Genomic DNA, 23,281 nt, shown 5'->3' on the forward strand with positions numbered 1-23,281 from the left:
CCAGAGGTTTCAATCCAAGAACTTGCTTATGCTCTTCTTTCCTAGGTGCCATTTTCTATTGAAAATAGTTTTTAGTAGAAATGGTTAATGTGTTTTGAGAGGTTTTTTTGTTTGAAAATGTGTTATGATGTGACATAAGGTGAAAATTGTTCTTGTGTTTTAAGTTGGTTATTGTTTTTGTTTGAGAACATAAAACAAAGGGATAATTGCACCGTTGGTCCTTGTGGTATGTCATAATTATTTTTGACTCCCTATGGTTTAAAAAGTTCATGAAAAGCCTTTGTGGTTAGCAATAATTACAAATCGATCCTTATAGTCAAATTCCGTTGAAAATTTTAACAGATTCCGTCAAAGGTCACATCAGTGTCACGTGTCGCCAATAAGATGGCGACACGTGTTCATCTTAATAAAAAAAATATAAATTTATTAAAAAAAAAAAAAAAAAACTTATTTTTTAAAAAGAAAAAAGGGCAGCAAAGGGGTGGCCCTTTGGGGGGGGTGGCCGCGTGCCACCCCTAGCCAATGGGGATGGCCTTTGGGCCACCCCTGGCGGCCACCCCTTTGCTTCCCGTTTGTTAAAATTTTTAACGAAATTTGACGATAGGGATCGATTTGTAATTATTGCTAATCACAAAGACTTCCCATAAATTTTTTAAACCATAGGGAGTGAAAAATAATTATAGCATATCACAAGGACCAACGGTGTAATTATCCTTAAAACAAAAAGATAGAGAACAAACATCTTAACAAACAAAGCCTGTATTTCAATTATTTGTGGGGGGGAAAAAAAAATCATATTTAGTTTATAGGTTTTTCACCTTATTCGAATTTAGTCCTTAGGTTTGTTCGAATTTTAAATTAGTCATTCTATCACTTTATTGTTAAAGTTAATAATTTGTCATATGCTACGTGTGTCTCATTTGACATGTTAGTGTCCATATTAGTATTCCAATATCAATGTCATGTTATCGAGTGCCTAGTCATTAAAAAAAAAGAAAAAAAACAAGAAAAAGACCCAACTTTGGACGTGTAAGATCTAACCTCTTTTGGCGTGAATCTTAAAGAGAAACAAAAACTTGAGAACAAGATGTGGGAGTAATGCTAGGGACTATTTGTTTGTCCTTTTTTTATCATTTCAAAGTTGATGTGATTTTTAAAATTACTATTAGATTTGAGATGAATCCCTATTAGATTTTGATTCAATGATTATTTTAAAAGTCATATCAACTTTGAGAGGATGAAAGAGTACAAAAAGATGGTCCTTAGCATAATTTTAGAAACCCATGTTTTACTCATTGCCGAGCGTAATCAAAGCCATAGTAGGGTCTTTTTATTTTTTATTGTTCTAAGGATGACTTGGCATTTGTTGAGGTGTCATTGATATTATAGGTGTTGATATGGATGCTGATATGTCAAATGAGACATACGTGATAGATGACAAATTGTTAATTTTAATGGTAACGTGACATGAGGACCTATTAAAAATTTGGGCAAAACTTACCGGCTTTATTCTTGATATTGAAAACTCAATGACTAAATTCAAATAAAATTTTCCCTATGCGTGGAAACAAAGCTATCCCATAGCATTTTATAAAACATTGGGTATTCTTTTTATGTATCTTGTATCTAATTGGAAAAGAATATGCGTACAATTCTTGGAAAGAGTACCTTGAAACAGAATCTTAACTTGTAAGCCAATCCATGCAAGCCTTGCCAGTAAAAATTGGCAATGAGAACAAAACCTCTAATGATAGCATTCATTTTTCTTATTCCATGGGGATGATAAGATAGGAACATGTTTCCTTTTGGTTTTCAACTAATATGGGCTATATATATGAGAAATGCTTATTTGCATTTTGGGCCTTTTGGTGTCCAGGTCGTGTATATCTTTGCTGAGTTGGCATGCTCTATTTATGATTTGTATTTTTTTTTTCCTTTTTAATTAAGGGTATAAGAAGCATATATGCCAACTCAGCGAAAATGTATGCGAGATAGACGACAGAATGCAAAGAATCATTCATGTATATATAATGTCGGTCATAGCCTATTTCATAGAAGATATACCCTTCTCTCGAAGCCTCCAGAATACAATACCAAGGACAATAAGCATGGCTGAAGCAACACTTTACTTACTATTGTGAAACACGAAAAGAATGAAGCATTGTTAATCTTTCAAGTCGGTACACCTATTTCTGCTCCTTCAAACAAGTACCTGAAGCCACGCGTGAGTCTAACTTTGAGGTTGATGGGTTGGTGGGATTCACATATATATATATATCAAACAGTATTTATTTATTTATTTTTATGTATTAATATTGTTTTAGAACTAAAGAGGAGTATACGAAAGGATATCTAGTCAACTTAGATATAGATGTACACAAAATTCACAAATTTCATATAATGGTGAAACTCAACATTAATATTGCAAAAATAATCTGTCAAAATTTATTTGCTAAATTTTTTAGCAATTTCGCAAGAAAGTCACTTTTCATGTTTTTGCAAATTAAGTCTGGTTTTAATGATATTTATGGTAAAAAAAAAAAATGTTCTCTATAATTGCTATTGAAATCGAAAGAGTTAATACAACGTCTGACATGGCGACAAGAGTAATGCTATTTAGTTGACTGTTATTTGACCGCTATATAACTGGGATGGTGTGGCAGTAAAAATTAACGTTTTTTCTTTTTTTCTTTTTTTTCAGTGACAATTTAAAGGCTGATTTTTACTGGCACATAATCAAGTAGTATGACAGTCTACTAAATAATATTACTCTTATTATCATTAATTTTTTTGTAACTTTCATTAGAAATCAATTCAACTAAATATCAAAAACTCAAATAAAACAATAAGAAAAAATAAACTCAAATAAAATGAACACTAAAAAAAATAAAAATAAAGGGAAATATACGATAAACATCATACATAGACAATAGAATCATACAAACTGAAAATAAAAATATTAGCAAAACATTGAAAAATTATTTATGAACTCAAAATCACTAAATATTTTTTCACTGCAGCCGGTCAACATAATAATAATAATAATAATAATAATAATAATAATAATTTTATTTTTTATTTTGTAAAAACAATGATCGATCTAAGGGTTGGTTGGAACTCCATGTCAACAATATTGTGAAATAAAAATATAGTTTAAATATAGTATTACTCATATATAATTATTGCCCACGATAGGCTCCTACATAAAGTATATTGTTATTTTCTGTTAAAAATACCAAATAATTATATATATATATATATATATATATATCAATATTTTCTTTCCTTTAAAACTTTAACTTGAAATGATAACAGAAATAGTTCTAACAATCGTTTCAAGTTTCAACCAAAAGCATAATAATTAAGGTAAATAGTCTAAATAGACATGCCGTTAACGGCACGCGGATTTAATAATTAACAATTTAATACGCATTAGGTGATCTCCATATGGCCACGTACGGGTTTCCCTGGAAACAAATACACTAATTAATTTTTTATTTTTAAGAAAAAACTACATTAATTAAATAACAAAATTCATAAACTTTAGGACTCCATTCTTGCAAGCTTAAAATACTAGCAGAAAATTCATAATCGCCTTCGTCTTCCATATTGTTCGAGCTAGAGAGAGAGAGAGAGAGAGAGAGGGCATTGAAAGTCTGCAGGTGAAAAGGAATGGAAGATTCATTGGAGTTGATGGTCAAAATAGCCAACTCCATAGCTGCTAGCACAACAAGTTGCAGGCAGACGATAGTGATCGCAATCGTCTTCCTCACAATCCATTTCTGCGCAAAGAATTTCTGGCACAACCATCACCTCCCAGCTGTGTTCACCTTCTTCCACCGCAATCGTGGCAGCAAGGACACCTTATATTGTGTGGTGTGCCTTCACGAGGTCACGGACGGGGAAAGATTCCGAAGGTTGCCCAAATGCAGCCACTGCTTCCATGTTGACTGCATCGATGTATGGTTCCACTCCCATTCTACGTGCCCACTTTGTAGAACAAAGGTGATCTCATCATGTCTTGTTAATGATCATCGGCATAAACAACATGGTCTCCGACATCAGTTTCTTTCATTCTTGCACCTTTTTCTCGGGAAAAATTTGTAATATATATCCTCGATCCCAACCTTGAGATTTCCTTGGCATGCATTGGGTAAAAACTCAAGGTATAATCTTACTCTATAGCTAGCTTTCTTTCTTGTTATGCTATAGTTTTCCCTCGACAATACATTGTTTATATTGAACTTATAATACAAATTAAGTCTCATTATCTGCTTCATTGCCAAGATCATGCTGAATGGGATATTAATTTCCAAACTCAAATAAAATGGGTTAGTTAAAATTTCTCAAATTCAGTTTATTAAACTGTTATTTGTCGTTAGAGCATATGATTCTCACGTGTATTTTCAATTTTTACATATTCTAATGACATATGTAAGTACTTCTTCAACTCAGCTTAAAGAAAAATTGTCTGATTACAAAGAAATTAATACTTAAGGAGATCGACAATGGGGGTGGTTACGGGCCAAAAGGTCCAACCATGCAGCCTGCTGCCTAGCCCAGCTCAAAAGAATTACATCTTAGTATAGGAAATAGGCATGTTGAGCTACGCTGCAGGCTAAACATTTCAGACCCAATCCAGTTTTGAGGTGTCTTGACATCGGTGAATAAGTATGTAATTAAATGGAAAGAGGCCGGAAGAAGAAGAAATTAATAACGAAAATGGAGACAAAGGAGTAATTTGCGTGCGAGTGGTTTGATATTAGACACTTATATCAATTACTAGGAAAGAGCCCAATAAAACTACACTATATACTCTTATTAACAAAATCTGATTATGTACATGACTCTATTTGTATAGAGCTTACAAATGATTTGAATAGTTTCAAATGTATAAATTTGTAATTTAATCTTAATCAAATTTATTCGCTTAGTGTAATTTAATCCTCATTTATAACTACTTTTTATTTTTTCTTTTTTTTTTAAGAAGATGTTTATATGAACCAATCTCTAGCTGCATTTATAGATCTTGCTACAGTCTCTTTGGTACATAATTATTCTCGTATATATAAACTAATATTTCCATAAACGTCTTTTTTTCTTCTTCAGTACGTAGAACCGCATGCATGCATCAAATTAAATCACATGAGATATGTAGCTATATTTTATCTGGAGAGAATATATAAATAGACACGCGCACACACATATATAAAGATATATATGTTCTACATATTTGAATATAAAGCAATAAGCTAATTAAAGAACGATCAAATGGGCACCGTAAAAGAACGGAACCCATGTCGAAGGCTTGCTCTCCATACATCCTCGATATTTAACAAAGTGTTTCCACACTCATTCACATTCCAGCCCTCTAGGGCATGCAATATCCCAGCAACACGCCATGCACTCATTACTTTTCTTGGCAGCCAATTCTGTCACATAATGAAATATATATGACGTACGTGTTAAAATACTAACTAAATAATTAAATTTATAATTATCGTCAAAAGCTTAAGCGGTTGAAATAATTGGTGATTTAAAATATTAACCTCACAAGAGTGCATGTTGATGAAAGATGTGGGAGTGATCATTGCTGGTGTGCTGTAGAATAAGCAATCTTTCCGCATTTTCTTTGGTGGGAACTGAGAAAAGGGAATGAATAATGTTCCTTTTGATGCCTTCAATTGTTCGCCTTCGTTCCATCTTTCTCCCACTAACCATGTCTGCAGTCTCATTATGTCATATATATCATAGTCTTAAAAAGTCCAATTAATTAGATCCATTAACTGAAACTGTAGGGGTGGGGCAAAACTAGAAATCATTTTTTAGAGGGTAAAACTAATACTACGTACATGTTAACACCTAAAAAGTTCATTTAAAGAAAAACAAAAAATCTAATACCATTTCTTTCTTTAAATCCACACAAAAAGAAAGAATGTGACAAGTAATAATCATGCAAGAAATGGGGCTGCAAAATTTACCTTCTGATTAGCATAACTTGTTGAAAGGATCAAGTTATTTTTCGACTTTGTGGTCAGCCTTAATTGAAGCCTCTCATACTCATCCGTATATGGTAATGCAACCTGAATCAATTATAGTATTTCTCTATTGTTTAATCAGTAAATCACATAGGTACGTGAAATTAAAATGAAATCTATATATATATTATTCATGTGAGAGGTTTGGAATATTGAATACTTTTTATTCGTATTTCCACGATTAATTCTGTTATTGTCTTTACATATAAAATTAAAGTATATTAGAAGGGCTTTGCATTAGAATAAATTAAGCTTGTTTAAGCCAAATGCTTGAATAAACTTGTTTTAAATTACCACTTAATATTCGATCTAAAAGTTTAAAGAGATATGAATGGTTGAATTTAATCATTTGATGTAATACCCTTAATACTTCTCCTTGATCACGTGCAATTCAACTACTTTCTTTTTCCCTTTTTAAGTTAAATTAAGAAACATTAGAAAAAAAAAAGATAAGAAATAAGAGCATTGCAATCTAGGTCGAGCAAGGATTTTACAGTTAAAACGTACCTGAATACCCATTTCACATAGAGCATTGGCAATGCCATAAGCAACCTTAGTAAGTTTGCCCCTGAGAAAAACTTGAGTTGTTCCTTTTGGAATGCTATTTAGCACAACAGCCACTATTAAGCTGCTTCCATCCACCAACTTTATTTTAAGCTGAGGGTACTTTTGGATGTAAAGCTCACCATTTTTATTAAGTTTCTCCCCCTACAAAAATTTACATAAATAAAGGTTGATAAAATACTGTGAGAAAGAATGAATATCCATGTCTTTCTTTGTGTTAGTTTCTTCAACATTTCCAATAGGAGGAGCTCATGAGGATAAAAATATAAAATAAAACTGAATCATATTAGAGATCCAGTATACGGATTGAATTTCTCTTACATCAACAATTCTCCATTGTGCAAACTATCCATTGGATCGACAAAAAAAAGTTTCAAATATTTTTATTTATTTGCTTTTTTCCTTAGCGAATAACAAAAGCAAATAAACCAAAACAGAAGAAACATATAAAACAAAGAGACACAACAAGGAATGAAGCGCCTAAGCGGAATTCAAATAACTAATAGAGACAACAACGAGGGTGAGATAGAATGTGAATGCTTCCATTTTGACCAGTTGAGATGATCCAATTAGTAAGATTGTGGGTAGACCTATAGAATATTTTTCACTAAGATAAGTGTAGTTTCTGTTCTTGATCAATTTAATATTAGAAAGCTGGATTTACTTGCCTGATTTAGAAGACCTAGACTTAACACCTTAACTCCTCTCACTTCAGCATCTAGTATAGCTTCTTCAATCAAGTTGTTGAGGGATTTCCTTCGCCATTGTAACATGTACTGAAGATTAAAACAAAAACAAAAACAAAGGAAGAAGTTAGATAAAAATAAAAATAAAAACTAGTTGAATCAAATTCATGAATGTGACCAGCAATAATCGAGTACGGTTTGGTTTGGGTTCAATTTTAGTTGAAATTGAACTTGTTGAAATTAGAACGCGTCTCATAATAAGACATAAAGAGCACATGTCCAATGCCAACGAATCCAACTTGATCTAAAATTGAACACAAGCCAAATCACAATAGTCAGAGAAATGAACGTTTCATACATGTATATTGTATCTTGGTATCATCCAAGACTGCAATTTGAGCTTTTGGAAAGTGATGCTCTCTAGAACAAATGTCTGGCCATAGTTCCAAGTTAGAATCAAAGACCATAGTAGTGTCACAGGCCACATCGACCACAGGTACCATTTGGAAGTATGGGGCCTTGAGGCCAAGGAGGCAAATCCTAGCCGTAGATGATAGATGGACTCCGGTGTTGTTAGATGCGTTAAATGTACCACATCAGGTGACTCTTCACGTCTTTTTAGTGCAGCCTCATATAGAGCATCTGAGGACTTGTCCATGGTCCCATATATGTAATCATATATAGGCATGAAAAGTGAATAGTTGGTGCGGAATTGGGTGTGATGTAGTGAATGAAATCTGTTGAGTCAAAAAATTTAGATTATAATTTCTTGAAATTCATATAATGAATGAAAACAAAAATAATAGAGATAATAATAAAAATAAATTTTGATTAGTTGATTGATAAGGAATAGGTCAATTGTTTAAAAGGACAGGTTCCCAAAATACTTCTATGTTTTGTTTTTTTTTTTTTAAAAAAAATTATAAATTTTTTCAAAGATTCAGGCATGGATATTTTTACAGATTCCGTTAAATTTTGACTATCTAAATCTTTGCGATTTTTTTATCTTTTCTTTTCCTTATAAAAAAAAAAAAAAAAAAAAAAAAAGCGAGGTATTTTGAGAATTTTGACATAATTTAATGGAAAATTCAAAAGGATGATTGAAATTGAAAAAAATTGAAAGGTGGATACCCTAAATTTACACTTTTTAAAGTTTAAGCACTTAATTGCAAAAGTAATGAAAGATCAATGGTTATAAGGGAAGTTTTTCCAAAACAATATATGGAATGCATAGAACTAGTATGATCGATCGGATGTGACATGTTTTAAGTGGCTAACACTTTTATTTTTTTTGAATTGGCTCATATAAAAACTCACTTAAAACACATTACGTCAGCCAAATGTAAAATTGGTGTAAAGATTAAAATTACTCTATCACGTTCATCACTTCATTATTTACTATGTACTATTTATCATTTGATCATTACTTACCATAGAAAACAATAAATATATATGGTCAATAGTAATTAAATTTTAAAACAGTTGTTGAGATTTGAAAAATATAATAAAAATCCAATCCAACAAAGCAGATATATAACATTGAAAAGAGAATGCAGAGGTTATATATGGAAGACTTACGAGGGGGTGTACATGAAGTACTTGAGCGGGGGAAAGACGGTGAAGAGCCACTTTGGAATGAGCTCGACATTGCAGTGACCCAAGTTGTTCATGAAATCAATATATGTGATGTAACACAAGTATGATGCTATTGAGGCAGTCCCCGTGAACGATGTTGTCAACAATGGTATTGCGAAGAGCATGAAATACGCTATGTGTTCTGCAAACGGATGGATCACAGCTGCCATGCATATATATATATATATATATATATGAACATCAAGTTAGTACTAATTAACTTCATTCTTGATTGATCGAACATAAAAATTACAAAACTAACAAATGTAATTTCTTTTTCTTGAATCATGCTGATCGAACGGCCAGAGTTGTCAAAATAGTACTGTTATTCTTCTTAATAATATATGATGGACGATATGGTTTTGATTTATATATGTTCTGTGAGCATTTGTGCACGAATTAAATAATCACTTATTTTAAAGGTTTAAGCTTATAAAAAAATAGCTTATATAATATATATATCATTTACTTAATATTCTAACACCCCTTTACGTGTAAGATTAAACTCTTTCATAATAAGTAAGATTCAATAAGTACGTAGAATATTCATTTCAAATTTGAGAAGTGAAAAAAAGGTGAGAAGAGTACTAGAGATGGTTATCAAACGGTGCCAATAATAATTAATGGCTTCCTTTGGCAATTGATTCAGTTATTTAACTTATTTCGAGTTTGATAGAGAATTTTTTGGAGTAAATATAAATAATTGATGTGATATAAAATAGATAGAACTTTTGAAATTTTTGTATAGAGAAGTGAATTTTTTTTTTTTTTTTTTTTTTTTTTTTTTGTAGTGATGTTGTGTTTGAATAATAATAATAAATTATTAATATGATATAAAAAATAGCAATGTTTTGAGGTTGTGTTTTTTGGAAAAAAAACCTTGCATCATAATCGGGGTAATTAACCCAATCGGCTACCAAACACGTACAGCCAATATCTTTGCTTGTGAGGTAAAGATTTTTTAGGTAAGTTTTGTTTTTGAATAGTAATAAAAAGCTATTAACATAACATAAAGTAGAAATAATCTGTATGGAAAAGTAAAAAAAAAAAAAAAACAGTTTTGTAGTGGGTATTTTTGTTTGAATAATAATTTATGTAATATAAAAAGTTAAAAAAGTTAAAATGTTTTAAAATTGAAATTTTTAAGAAAAATTGAAGGCGGAGGCAAAAACCATTGCCTTCTCTCTTATTTCTTTTTTACGTATTTTTAAGTGTTCATTCTAAAGTATCTTCTTTCTAAGGTGACATTTAAAATTATTTTTAAATATATATATATATATATTCAATAATAATTTTCACCGACCGAACCCTTAACAATGAGCACTTAAGACTGTTAAGAATACATAGCAATTTTTTTTTTTTTTCTTATCCAAAGGACCAAAAGCTTCGTATCGTAAAAGCTTGTTGGAAAGCTTAATTCGTAAATAAGCTTCAAACGTAGCGTGCATTTCAAATCTCACCTGCTGCGATTTTATTTTTATTTTATGCTTCGTTTGTTTTGATGTAAAATAATTTTCGTCGTAAAATAGTTTTAGGAAAGTTATTTTTTTGAAAAATAGTTTTCTTCGAAAGCATTTTACAGTGTTTGGCGTGTACGGAAAATCACAACTATTTTTTATATTTTTATTCAATCATATTAACCTATAAAAATTAATTTTTATTCAAAACATATAAATATTAATGTAAAATAATATAAAAATCATCGAAGACGAGATTCCGTCATTGACCGACAGAATTTCAGCCACTTTTACCGATAGTCAGAATCCAAGATAAAGGCCAGAATTCGGACACTTTTGTCATAATCTGGGTTGGCCGGATTCCGGCCAAAACTGCTAGAATCCGGCACAGAACGGCCGGACTCCTGCATGCTAGCGGAAATCTGCCAGAACTGTTGGAATCCGGCCGTTTTGGCCAGATCCCGGCAAGTCGGTAGGGATTCAGCCGGAATGCGACCAATATGGTCACCGGAATCTGCCATGACCGGATTCCGTCGCCGGATTTTGGCGATATTGACCTGATGTTGTCGGATTCCGGTACTAGCAAGATTTCAGTGATGGTCTACCGCTCGAACATGAAGGTCAACTGTATTGTTTAAAAGGGGTTGAATGCGTCTGGCGTCTTCGAAAAATGATTTACGTTTTTAAAAAGCATAAATTATTTTCTGAAATTTACTAAGCATTTTTTGTCAAACAAAAATCATTTTCTGGTTGACTATTATTTTCGTCCCTACCAAACACCGATAAATACAGAAATCATTTTTCATAAATCATTTTACGTCGAAACAAATATAGCATTATATACATATTATATTCCATTTCAAATCTCAGCTGCTGCGATTTTATTTTTATTTTATATATATATATAAAAGCTAGGTTTTCGTGAAAGGCAACTTTTGCGTGTCAGAGAAACAAGTTAAACAACCGCTAATTAAACATGTAATATTTATATATAATATATAATATAATATATACGTACGTAAAAAAATGAAGTCTCTTACAGGTAATTGGTTCAGTAACAATGGAAGAATGGTGGTGGGAATGGTAGCGAGAGTAAAGGAAATGGTGGTGCAATGCTCTGTGAAGCCAGTAGTAGAGGAACTCCACTGGACCCGCATGAAGCAGAGTTGCCATAACCACACCATCACTTCTCCAGAAGGGTAGGTTATGAGTCCCTGGAAGATTAATCATATAGCCTACGTAAAATAGTACTCCATTGAACAAGATCTGATCATCCCTGTAAACAAAATATCCTTCAAATCATGCATGTGTCAATTGCTGATCATGCAAGTAGATTAATTTCTGAATGAATCTACTTACTTACCAGCCCCTTTCTCTATCAACCTGCTCGAATTCGATACCTTTGTCCACGATCCTATTATTGCCTTTGGCTGTTCGGTAACGGGATAGAGAAATCCATATCTGGTTGTGCAGCATCCTCACCAAAAGGAATGGAAGTATAAGGAAGTACAAGGGGTCTCTCTCACTTTCTCCCTTTACCATGAACGAGTAAGTGCTATGAACCGCCCATGGAGCCAAAATCACGTACTTAATCCCCAACAGGAGAACACAAAATTAAGGAAATTAAGTTAAAAAAAATACGTTAAAAGAACAAAGATCGATGCTTTATGAAGATCAGTGTAATGAACCAATATATATGACCTAATAATTTGTACATCAAACTTGACCATAAACTGCAAGCATATATGTCCAATACCTTGAAGCTACCAAGAGGCTTCCATGGCCAGTCTGTGAGGATCCCTGGTTTCGTAGCCATACTCCTAAGGTATTTGTGCTATTTGTGCTATTTGTGCATGGCTTTCGAGGGCTATATATAATGCATGCTCTTCTATTATTCGTAAATAAAAATATAAAATGTAGAAATCGAAGCCGCCGGCCATGAACGCATTGACAGGGTCCCTACCGCCGAAATGCCATGTGGCATGCCGTTACAGGCTCCTTTTTTTTTGTGTCATGCCTGAGATTTTAAATAAGATATTATTATTATTATTATTATTTTATCTGAATCAAGATATAAATTCATGGTCAGGGCAGTACTTCAATAAAACCCACTGCATCACCCATCGGCCATCGTTTGACAGATTGAGCACGTACAGACGCGCAATTAATTGTAGAAAAGTTGCCATGAAAGCAATTAAATATCCCCAACGCCCAAATGGCAATGCAATGTGGCATGTTGCCAGCCGACTTGATACATTTTGGAGCTAAGAATACTGGCAGTAGTGTTTTTTAGATTTTTTATTTTTTATTTTTTAAAAATATTTAGGAAATAAAATTAATCTTTATTTTTCTACCGCAATAACTTTTTTTAATATTTTCTTATACAGTTAAAATATTATTTCTTTACAAAATATAAGTTTTTTGCGTACCTTAACTTTTTAAACATAATCCTCGATGAAAGACAAAAAGATAAAAAAAGGAGAGATGAGATAGATATTTTATATTAAAATAATGTATAAAGATTCTAAAGTACTGCTACTAAATACATTAAGTTACACTCTAGCATTCTCAGTGTTAAGAAAAGTAATAAAGAAGTTGCTGCAAGTGACTTTTTGTGATTTTTTTGAGATTTTCTCTATATATTTAATGAAGGGAATAGGTTATAGGCGGAATATGTGGCTGGTGCTATAAGGTGAGAAGGTTAAATGAGGCATTTTCTTTAAAATTAAATATTAATTTAATACTATCTTTTATTTAAAAATTATTATTCTCTCTCTTGGGATGCAAAATTACTTATCAATATTTTTCTATTGACGTAAGTCGTTAACATTTGTAACAATAGAATCAGATACATCATTACTATATATATATATATATATATATATAATAAAATTTTAAAAATATAACAATAAAACCTGATTTGTCAAAGAAACTATATTTCGAATTCGCTTTAATCTTTATAATATAGGGTTATTTAACGCTTTTAAAATGCATAAGGAAAGACAAATTATTGTAAAAATATTTTCTAAAATCAAACAAAAAAAAAAAATTAAAGCAAGTGATTGATTGAGTTTTTGGTAAGAGATGTGCTATACATCATCTTTTCTTTTCTTTTTCTTTTTTTTCAAAAAAAAAATCACTGATAAGATTTGAAATGATTTTATGAACTTGATGAACAATAAGTTGTCAGGAAATAATGAAATTTGAGAAGAAGAGAATAATTCAAATTTAGATAGAGAAGTAAAGAGAAAAAAATATAAACTTATAAAAAAAGGAGTTTGTAATTGAATAAGTTATTTAGAGACTTTCCACCTTCTTAACATTTATTTTTTTCCTTTTCATTTCATTTTGAACGTTGGACTAAATTTCACATGAAATTTATATGTCTGAATAGATAGCCAAATAATTCAAATTTATTTTAGCAAGTAGGTTTCATATTAATACTCTCACTTTTATAATTAAAAATTATATATTTTTTTTTGCATATATCGACATATATGATATTATATTATTTAAAACTTTAAAAGAAGTAATAACATATATATTATGTCGCAACACACATACCATTAAATCTATAAAAATTAATTGAAACCATAAAATAATCATTTTCATTTTACAAGTTCTATCTATTAATACAAGAGTTACAATAACTCAAAAAACAAGGTCACAAGAGTTATAAGTACTCATGAGACAAGAGTTACAAGCTAAATGATAAATTAAATTTATTATTATACATTAATATAGAATTAGAAGAGACTTGTAATGTTTAGACTATTTCTCTATAAATAGTGTTTTGCATACAATCAAACAATAATCATGAAAAATTGTAGTCAAACAAAAAAATTTAATGTATGAATGTAAATTATAGGTTCAACTACCTTAATTCTACGTCCCTCTTTCTTATTAGAAAAATGATAAAACCACAACCCCATCACAATTTCCTCACAACCTCCACTCACAATGGTGTAAAACTCATATGTGTGAGCCTCACACCATTGTGAGTGGGATTGTGAGAGAGTTGTTCAAATGGATTGTGAGCTAATAATATCCTCCTTATTATCATTTTTTTGTTAGATATGTGCTCTTACACCATCGTCAGGGAACCAGTACGAAGTCAAAGTGGCAATAGATTTTGCTTCCTAGCTTAATTATGTTGAAAAGCATCATAGATACCTAATTGAGATTCCTCCATTTATTGGTCGGCCAGCCAATAAATGTAGATACCTAAATTTTAATTATTTTAATTAACATATTACTACAGTGGCTATTTAATTATTCCTTGCATATTTTTTTAATCGTCACTCTCTCTCAACTCTTTCCCCTCGATCCTCTTCTCATATCTCATACGTATATCAGTATATGTGTCTCTTACCCACCATTTCAATTTCATATATCCAAACCAAAACTCCAAATGGGTATTCATTTTCCCAGCCACTGTTTGAGTCGAAGTTTCGGTTCCTTCAGGCTTCAGCTTTCAAATTGGTTTTGGCAAGGTTTTATTCATCTAGGCATAGGCCGGCTGAATTACGAGAATTTCAGGAGTCATGAGGAAAATGGATGTGGGTTTTTTGTTGGCTCTCGTACTTTGATGGACATTGAATTTTTATCTTATGGGTTGGAAAGAAAATAATAAGAAAATTAGTAATAAATAATATTTGAAGAAAGTAAAGAAAAGAATAGAGTGTCTTTTGGATTGTTTATTGAAAAAGGAAGTAAGGTAAAATAGAGAATATTGCCTTTTGGATTGCTAGAATGAAAAAATACTTTTGAAATTGCTTCAATAGAGGGGTTGTCTCTGTTCCTATTGAGAAGCCATTAATTTTCTTATGTTTTTAACTACATATGAAAAACATGTCCAAATTCAAATCTATGTGCTTAAAACAAAGCTCAAAGAAACCGTTTTGTTTTTTTGCAACAAAAACAAAACATTGGTCAATAATGCATCATATTGATGGTTTTTGTTCATAAAAGCAAACAAAAGTTTCGTTAGTAGGCCACTTAGGGTTGTAACCAAGTTGAGTATTGAATGTTCAAACTCAGTTTATTTAATTATTTTTTAGCATGAGCTGAGCTCAAACTTATCATCGAGTTAAATACTTTGTTCAAGCTCAAATCATTTATTTATTTTTGAATAAATTCAAGCTTGATCACGAGTTACTTATTCCATACATAAATTAAATGTCATGATTGTTTAATTTTTTATTTTCCGTAAGTTCATACTAATTATTAGTTATTTAAGTATTGTTAAGCTTTATTGTTTAATTCATTAGATAAATTAACTTAAATCTTAAATAATTTAATATTGAGTTCATATTTGTCTTATAGTATGTATATACATTCATTATACACACATATACATACACAAAAACCCATTTATATATACACAAATACACATATATCTGTATCAAGACTCACAATTACAATAATTCAAGCTATATTTATTATATTATGAAAAAAATTTATTATTTTTTTATCTATTTTAAATATTTAACATGTTATTATTAAGAAACTAAAAAGAATATTATAAAAATAATAAAAATAAATTATACGAGTTTATACAAGCCTATACGTGTTCGGCTCGTTTAATAAACCAGTACTAAATTTTGTTCAAACTCTATTTGTTAAATAAATGAATTGATCTCGAGCTTAGCCCAAATCTATTTGCGAATAACTCTATTCATTTATAGCCTTAATACCACTCGTGATTTATACTAATAATAGAGTGACATTTATGGGGGGGCTTATTTAAGTCTTTCTATCTTTATTTGGACATATATATATATATATCCAAAGGAATTTTGTATTTACAAAATTTTTTAAATTGTGTTTTTTTTTGCTTTTTAGGTGTGATGCGATATAAAGTAGTTTTTAGTGTATTATAAGTATTTTATATTTTGAATAATTTGTTAATGATTTTATTAGCAAAAAAGCTATCCTAATTAAAAAGGGTTACCAAATACATGAGTTTTTTTTTTTTTTTTTATTTTTTTTTTTATTTTTTACGTTTTGCTTGTAATTTGACATAAAGATAAAAATAGTTATAAGTATTTTGCGATAATTGTATGTTTTAAATTATTTATTAATGCTTCTGTTTTTGGTAAAAAAATCAAATACTAACCTAAGAATGTAGCTTCTCAACTGTATGTATTGATGTGAGATGTATGCACACCTTTAAGGTGTTTGAATATGTTCACCTTTGTTGTTGTAATGTTGATTATTTTTAATGAAAGTTTAACTTTCTTTCAGAAAAAAAAAAAATGTAGCTTCTCACTCTATTGATTTATTTATTTATTTTTTAAATGCAAGTAGCTAGGGAGCCGAACCCCATTCCAATAAAGTAGATATGACTTAAAACGCTCCACCTAATTTCCCTGCATTAATGTACGTAGCAGGAAATTGTGAAGCTGCTTACTTTATTGATGATACACTCAGATTGTGGAATATTAATGCACATGTACGGAGATATGCAAATGAGCAGTGCTTGGGAGAGGTAAAATTTTCGGAAATTTTGCTTGAGAATGGCATTTTTGTAATTATTTATAATTACAAAAATGCCATTATCAAGCAAAATTTCCGGATGATTTCCAAAATTTTTGCTTCACTGAAGTATTACCCTGCAAATTTTGCAGTCTATTATCTTGTTGAGAGGTAAGTTCTTGGGTTATAAATAGGGTTTGAATCGAATAAATTTGATGCTGTATTTATGATATTGTTACTAAAGAACAAATGTCTTCTTGATTTTATCAATAAAAATTGTTACTTTGTTAAAAAAATAAAAAAGGAAGAAATTTTGAAGCGATTCAGCTTTCATGCATTGAGCGATATGTCTTTGCAGTTGATTGAATCTAGTCACTACATTGCAATCTAAAAACATGTGCATCTTAGGTTACGTCTATGATTTTTATAGTACTGTCATAGCAATTTAAGACGGAGATATGTTAGCTCTACAATTTTTATTTTTTAATTTTATATATTTTATATTCTATATATTTTTTATTTACTTGTAGTGACACGTGTCGTCATTTTATTGGTATTGAAATGACACACTAACGGAATTTATTAATTGTTTGATGGAATTTGACTATATGAAGTGATTTGTTTTTTTGGCATACGTACCCCAATTAATGACCTCTAAGTTCATTTTAATACTACATGAAATTAATTGTAGATCATGTAAAACACAGGGATTGATTTTAAAATCATAATTAAATTAAAATTCAATAGTGATATATCACATATCTAATGATAATTTTAAAAGTCACATCAATTTCAAGATGATTAAATGAGGATATAAGTATTTTTTTTAGCATTACTCTATCGACAGTTTCAATGTAGTTTTCATTTTCAGAAAAGAAAAAGCACCAACAGTAATGGAGGAAATTCAAAGTGTAACCTAGGATCGGATGTGACCATGTACTATATATATATATATATATATATGAATCACGTGGACCATAAGAGAATTTCATGACTAATAGCTTATGAAAGTTAGAATCATGCACTGTGGCTAGATCTATTGGGTCCATACGTTCAAGTATACATTTTCGGGAGGGAGGACCCACAAGCCCATTTTATGACTAATTTTAAAATATATATATATATATATATATATATATAATTAAAGGGAGGGTGAGGGGAGGCCGCCCCACGTACTGATGGCGAGGGGTAACAGTTGTGACATGAATTTAGGAACTAATGCTGTTGAGTGCCATCTAGAGTCTAAATTCCTCTTCCTCTTATTAGTTTTCATTTAATAATTTCGTATTAAATCTTAATTAATTGGTCACGTGCTTTGTCCCTGTCTAAGCCCATCACCTTTCCCTTGTAGCCCTTGAGCAGTATTATATTAGACTTCACTTTTTTTATATTTTACCCCTTATTTTTTTTATTTTCTTAGTTTTGGCCCCCTAAAAATTTTTTTCTCAATTTGACCCCTCCAATGTTTGAAACCTGGCTCCGCCCCTATATATATATATATATATATATATGAATCACGTGGACCATAAGAGAATTTCATGACTAATAGCTTATGAAAGTTAGAATCATGCACTGTGGCTAGATCTATTGGGTCCATACATTCAAGTATCCATTTTCGGGAGGGAGGACCCACAAGACCATTTTATGACTAATTTTAGTATATATATTTAATTAAAGGGAGGGTGAGGTGAGGCCGCCCCACGTACTGATGGTGAGGGGTAACAGTTGTGACATGAATTTAGGAATATCTTATCTCATTTTCATACTTGAAAGGATCAATTTGATAACAGGAATATCTTATCTCAATGTCAAGTCCTTAAGGAAAAAAGAGAAGAAAAATAAAATGAATATCTTATCTCATTTTCTTTGACGGTTTTGGAGATGACAGATGGAGCTCATAACTAATGCTGTTGAGTGCCATCTAGAGTCTAAATTCCTCTTCCTCTTATTAGTTTTCATTTAATAATTTCGTATTAAATCTTAATTAAATGGTCACATGATTTGTCCCTGTCTAAGCCCATCACCTTTCCCTTCTAGCCCTTTGAGCAGTATTAGACTTTACTCTTTTTAGAGTTTTATGGGTACTTGGGCTTAACTAGGGTGGTTGAGGAGTGGATCCTCTTTAAAAGAGAAGTATGCACTTTATTTTATTTTATTTTATTTTATTTTATTTTTGCTATTCTCTTGCCTTTTGGTCTCTCTCTCCTATTGTTTTATTGACAGAGACAATGAGAGCTAGTGTCTTTTGTTTAAGTATAGTTAGAAGTCACTCTTTTATTATTTTTGTATTCTTTAAAAAATAAGATAATTTTTAAAATTATCATTAAATGTATAATTAATCACTATTAAATTTTAATAAAAATATGATTAATTTTAAAAATCACATAATTCTTAAAGAGACATAAAAGTAATTTATAGAATTACTCCCCTCTCTCTCGTCCATACCTCGAACTATTTCTTTTTTTTTGCAAGTTTTCTCCTCAGTGTACGGTCAATCATATCAGCAGGCAAAATTGATTTCATTAACTAAATACAGGGCTTGTTTGGCAAAGAACAGAACAGAACATAGTAGTGGGTTGTTAGTTTTGAAATTAGTAAAAAGTGATGATGTGATATAAAATAAAAAGAATTTGTATAAAAAAAAAGAAAAAATTTTGTATTGTAGTGAATTTTTTTATTTGAATAGTAATAAAAAATTATTGATGTGATATAAAAAGTGAAAAAAGTAAGAATGTTTTTATGTAAATTATTGTTAAAAAAATAAAAAAGTAAAAAAAAAAGTACAATAAATAGTGCCAAGCAGGATTCTATCCTGTTCTGTAACCATGCTTATCAAACAAGGCCACAAACCGGGAGGGGGAGGGGGGTGTGGGGGTGTGCATGTTTTGAGTTATTTTGTGCCCATTATTATGGGATGGGATGGAACCAAATTAGAACACGACACTGTACGGAGTCGTATCTACAAGGTCAGGGTACGATGTTCTCCCTAATGAGACTTGCTACACAGGGGACGCTCATCCGTCCCCTGTGAGCATTTTATTATAAAAGAATAATTTTTTATTAAAAAGTTGGCTTTGATGGGACATCAAAGCCAACTTTTTTAATAAAAATTTATTTTTTTATTATATATGGGTGATGGGGGACGGATGAGTGTCCCCCATCCAGCATTTCCCCTCCCTAATTGTGTGGTTTAAGTCAAAATAAACATGCCATGGTTGAAGGCTTTACTTCGGTCTCATTTCTATCTTGGAATCCCGGTGTAAGATGTTTGCTTTGGTGCTAATGGATCAAATTTGGTTTGCTAAGAATAAACTAATTCATGAGGCTATTATCCATGTACCTTTCAACACTCAATGACGATTTAAAGGCTGATTTTTATTGGCACATAATCAAGTAGTATGACAATCTACTAAATGATATTACTCTTATTATTATTAATTTTTTTGTAACTTTCATTAGAAATTAATTCAACTAAATATCAAAAACTCAAATAAAACAATAAGAAAAAATAAACTCAAATAACACTAAAAAAAATAAAAATAAAGGGAAATATACGAGAAACATCATACATAGACAATAGAATCATACAAACTGAAAATAAAAATATTAGCAAAACATTGAAAAATTATTTATAAACTCAAAATCGCTAAATATTTTTTCACTGTAGCCAGTCAACATAATAATAATAATAATAATTTTATTTTTTAAAGACTTCATGTGAACAAATGGTTGGTGGTGTTACTCACCATTCGCATGTGTATGTTTTGTTCGAGAAATGGCTAGAAATATATTTTTATTTTATTATTATTTTGATGTGGTCGTGTTGATCAATTTTTTAGTTTTTTAATAGCACGATGGGATAATAATGTAATAAAAATATAGTTTATTGCATTACACTTTGTTACTTCATTTATTTATTTATTAATTTTTGGTTAGGTGTAACTTGGAAGGTCTTGTTGCTATTATGTTGTAGGATTGGGTTCACGTTTTTGCTTTCGTTTAATTCGTTTGTATTTGCCCTAACAATTGCTAGATACCATAATTCTCTCCAACACTAATTTAACAATGCTGACATAACATAACACTCACAACCAACCATTTAATATTTTTTTATAATTATTTAAGAGAAAAATTTCACATACTCCCTCAAATTATCATCCAATTGACAATATTCTCCAAACATTTAATTGAGACAATGTCTCTCGAAATTACAAAAAATTGTCAATATTGTTCAACCCAATGACGAAAATACCCTTAATAATTTTTTTTTTTTTTAAAAATAAAACCAAGGGTGGCCAAATTAATTATTATTATTTTTTTGGAAAAAAATGCGTTTTTTTTTTTTTTTTTTTAATTCACGAATTTATAAGGGTATTTTTGTTTTATTGAGTAATTTATAGGGTCATTTTTGTCTTTTTGTTAGCATTGGGGGGACATTCACAATTTCTTTTTTTGTAGTTCAGGGGCGACATTATCTCAATTGAAAGTTTGGAATGACATTATTAATTTGGTGCTAGTTTGAGAGGGTGTGCGAACTTTTTCGTAGTATTTAACAAGAATTAATCTAAGGATTAGTTATGAATGTCACGTCAATTTTGTTGGTAAGAATTATAATATCTAGCTGTACTCATTTTGCCCCTGCTTCCCCTTTAGAATTTGGTTCTACTAAAAAATATAAAAAAATTGGCAACAATTTTATTCTCATAGAGCTACCAAGTAGAATTTAAATGAGAACAAGCATGGGATATATATATTTTTTTAAAAAAACAATGATCGATCTAAAGGTTGGTTGAGACTGTCATGTCAACAATATTATAAAATATTGTGAAATAAAAATATAGCTTATATATAGTATTACTCATATATAATTGCCCACGATAGGCTCCTACATAAAGTATATTGTTATTTTTTTTCTTTCCTTTAAAACTTTTACATGAAATGACAACAGAAATAGTTCTAACACTCGTTTCAAGTTTCAACCAAAAGCATAATAATTAAGGTAAATAGTCTAAATAGACATGCCGTTAACGGCACGCGGATTTAATAATTAACAATTTAATATGCATTAGGTGATCTCCATATGGCTACGTACGGGTTTCCCTGGAAACAACTACACTAATTAATTTTTTATTTTTATTTTTAAGAAAAAACTACATTAATTAAATAACAAAATTCATAAACTTTAGGACTCCATTCTTGCAAGCTTAAAATACTAGCAGAAAATTCATAATCGCCTTCGTCTTCCATATTGTTCGAGCTAGAGAGAGAGAGAGAGAGAGAGAGGGCATTGAAAGTCTGCAGGTGAAAAGGAATGGAAGATTCATTGGAGTTGATGGTCAAAATAGCCAACTCCATAGGTGCTAGCACAAGCAGTTGCAGGCAGACGATAGTGATCGCAATCGTCTTCCCCACAATCCATTTCTGCGCAAAGAATATTTTCCGGCACAACCATCACCTCCCAGCTGTGTTCACCTGCTTCCACCGCAATCGTAGCAGCAAGGACACCTTATATTGTGTGGTGTGCCTTCACGAGGTCACGGACGGGGAAAGATTCCGAAGGTTGCCCAAATGCAGCCACTGCTTCCATGTTGACTGCATCGATGTATGGTTCCACTCCCATTCTACGTGCCCACTTTGTAGAACAAAGGTGATCTCATCATGTCTTGTTAATGATCATCGGCATAAATAACATGGTCTCCGACATCAGTTTCTTTCATTCTTGCACCTTTTTCTCGGGAAAAATATGTAATATCCTCTCATCAACCTTGAGATTTCCTTTGCATTGGGTGAAAACTCAAGGTAGAATCTTACTCTATGGCTAGCTTTCTTTCTTGTTATGCTATAGTTTTCCCTCGACAATACATTGTTTATATTGAACTTATAATACAAATTAAGTCTCATTATCTGCTTCAATGCCAAGATCACGCTGAATGGGATATTAATTTCCAAACTCAAATAAAATGGGTTAGTTGAAATTTCTCAAATTCAGTTTATTAAACTGTTATTTGTCGTTAGAGCATATGATTCTCACGTGTATTTTCAATTTTCACATATTCTAATGACACATGTAAGTACTACTTCAACTCAGCTTAAAGAAAAATTGTCTTATTACAAAGAAATTAATACCAAAGGAGATCGACAACGGGGGTGGTTACGGGCCAAAAGGTCTAAACATGCAGCCTGCTGCCTAGCCCAGCACAAAAGAATTACACCTTAGTATAGGAAATAGGCATGTTGAGCTACGCTGCAGGCTGAACATTTCAGACCCAATCCAGTTTTGTGGTGACTTGACATCAATGAAGAAGTATGCAATTAAATGGAAAGAGGCCGGAAGAGGAAGAAATTAATAAAGAAAATGGAGACAAAGGAGTAATTTGCGTTTGATATTAGACACTTACGTCAATTACTAGGAAAGAGCCCAATA

The 23,281-nt window shown here is 31.1% G+C and overlaps 1 protein-coding gene across 1 annotated transcript; it reads right to left on the bottom strand.

The window, feature by feature from the left end:
* Positions 1–5,173: 5,173 nt before the first annotated feature.
* LOC133880041 (very-long-chain aldehyde decarbonylase CER1-like) lies at positions 5,174–12,209 on the bottom strand. The gene is made up of 10 exons (XM_062318907.1): positions 12,137–12,209; positions 11,744–11,967; positions 11,421–11,656; positions 8,867–9,086; positions 7,647–8,025; positions 7,271–7,378; positions 6,546–6,746; positions 5,982–6,083; positions 5,550–5,723; positions 5,174–5,432 (listed from the first exon to the last, which is right to left on the bottom strand). Exons 1-10 carry the CDS (start codon positions 12,194–12,196, stop codon positions 5,268–5,270), a joined length of 1,869 nt encoding a protein of 622 aa, XP_062174891.1. The 5' UTR covers positions 12,197–12,209; the 3' UTR covers positions 5,174–5,267.
* Between the last annotated feature and the right edge of the window lie 11,072 nt (positions 12,210–23,281).

Source organism: Alnus glutinosa, chromosome 10 (assembly GCF_958979055.1).
Source record: "Alnus glutinosa chromosome 10, dhAlnGlut1.1, whole genome shotgun sequence".
NCBI classification, from domain to species: Eukaryota; Viridiplantae; Streptophyta; class Magnoliopsida; order Fagales; family Betulaceae; genus Alnus; species Alnus glutinosa.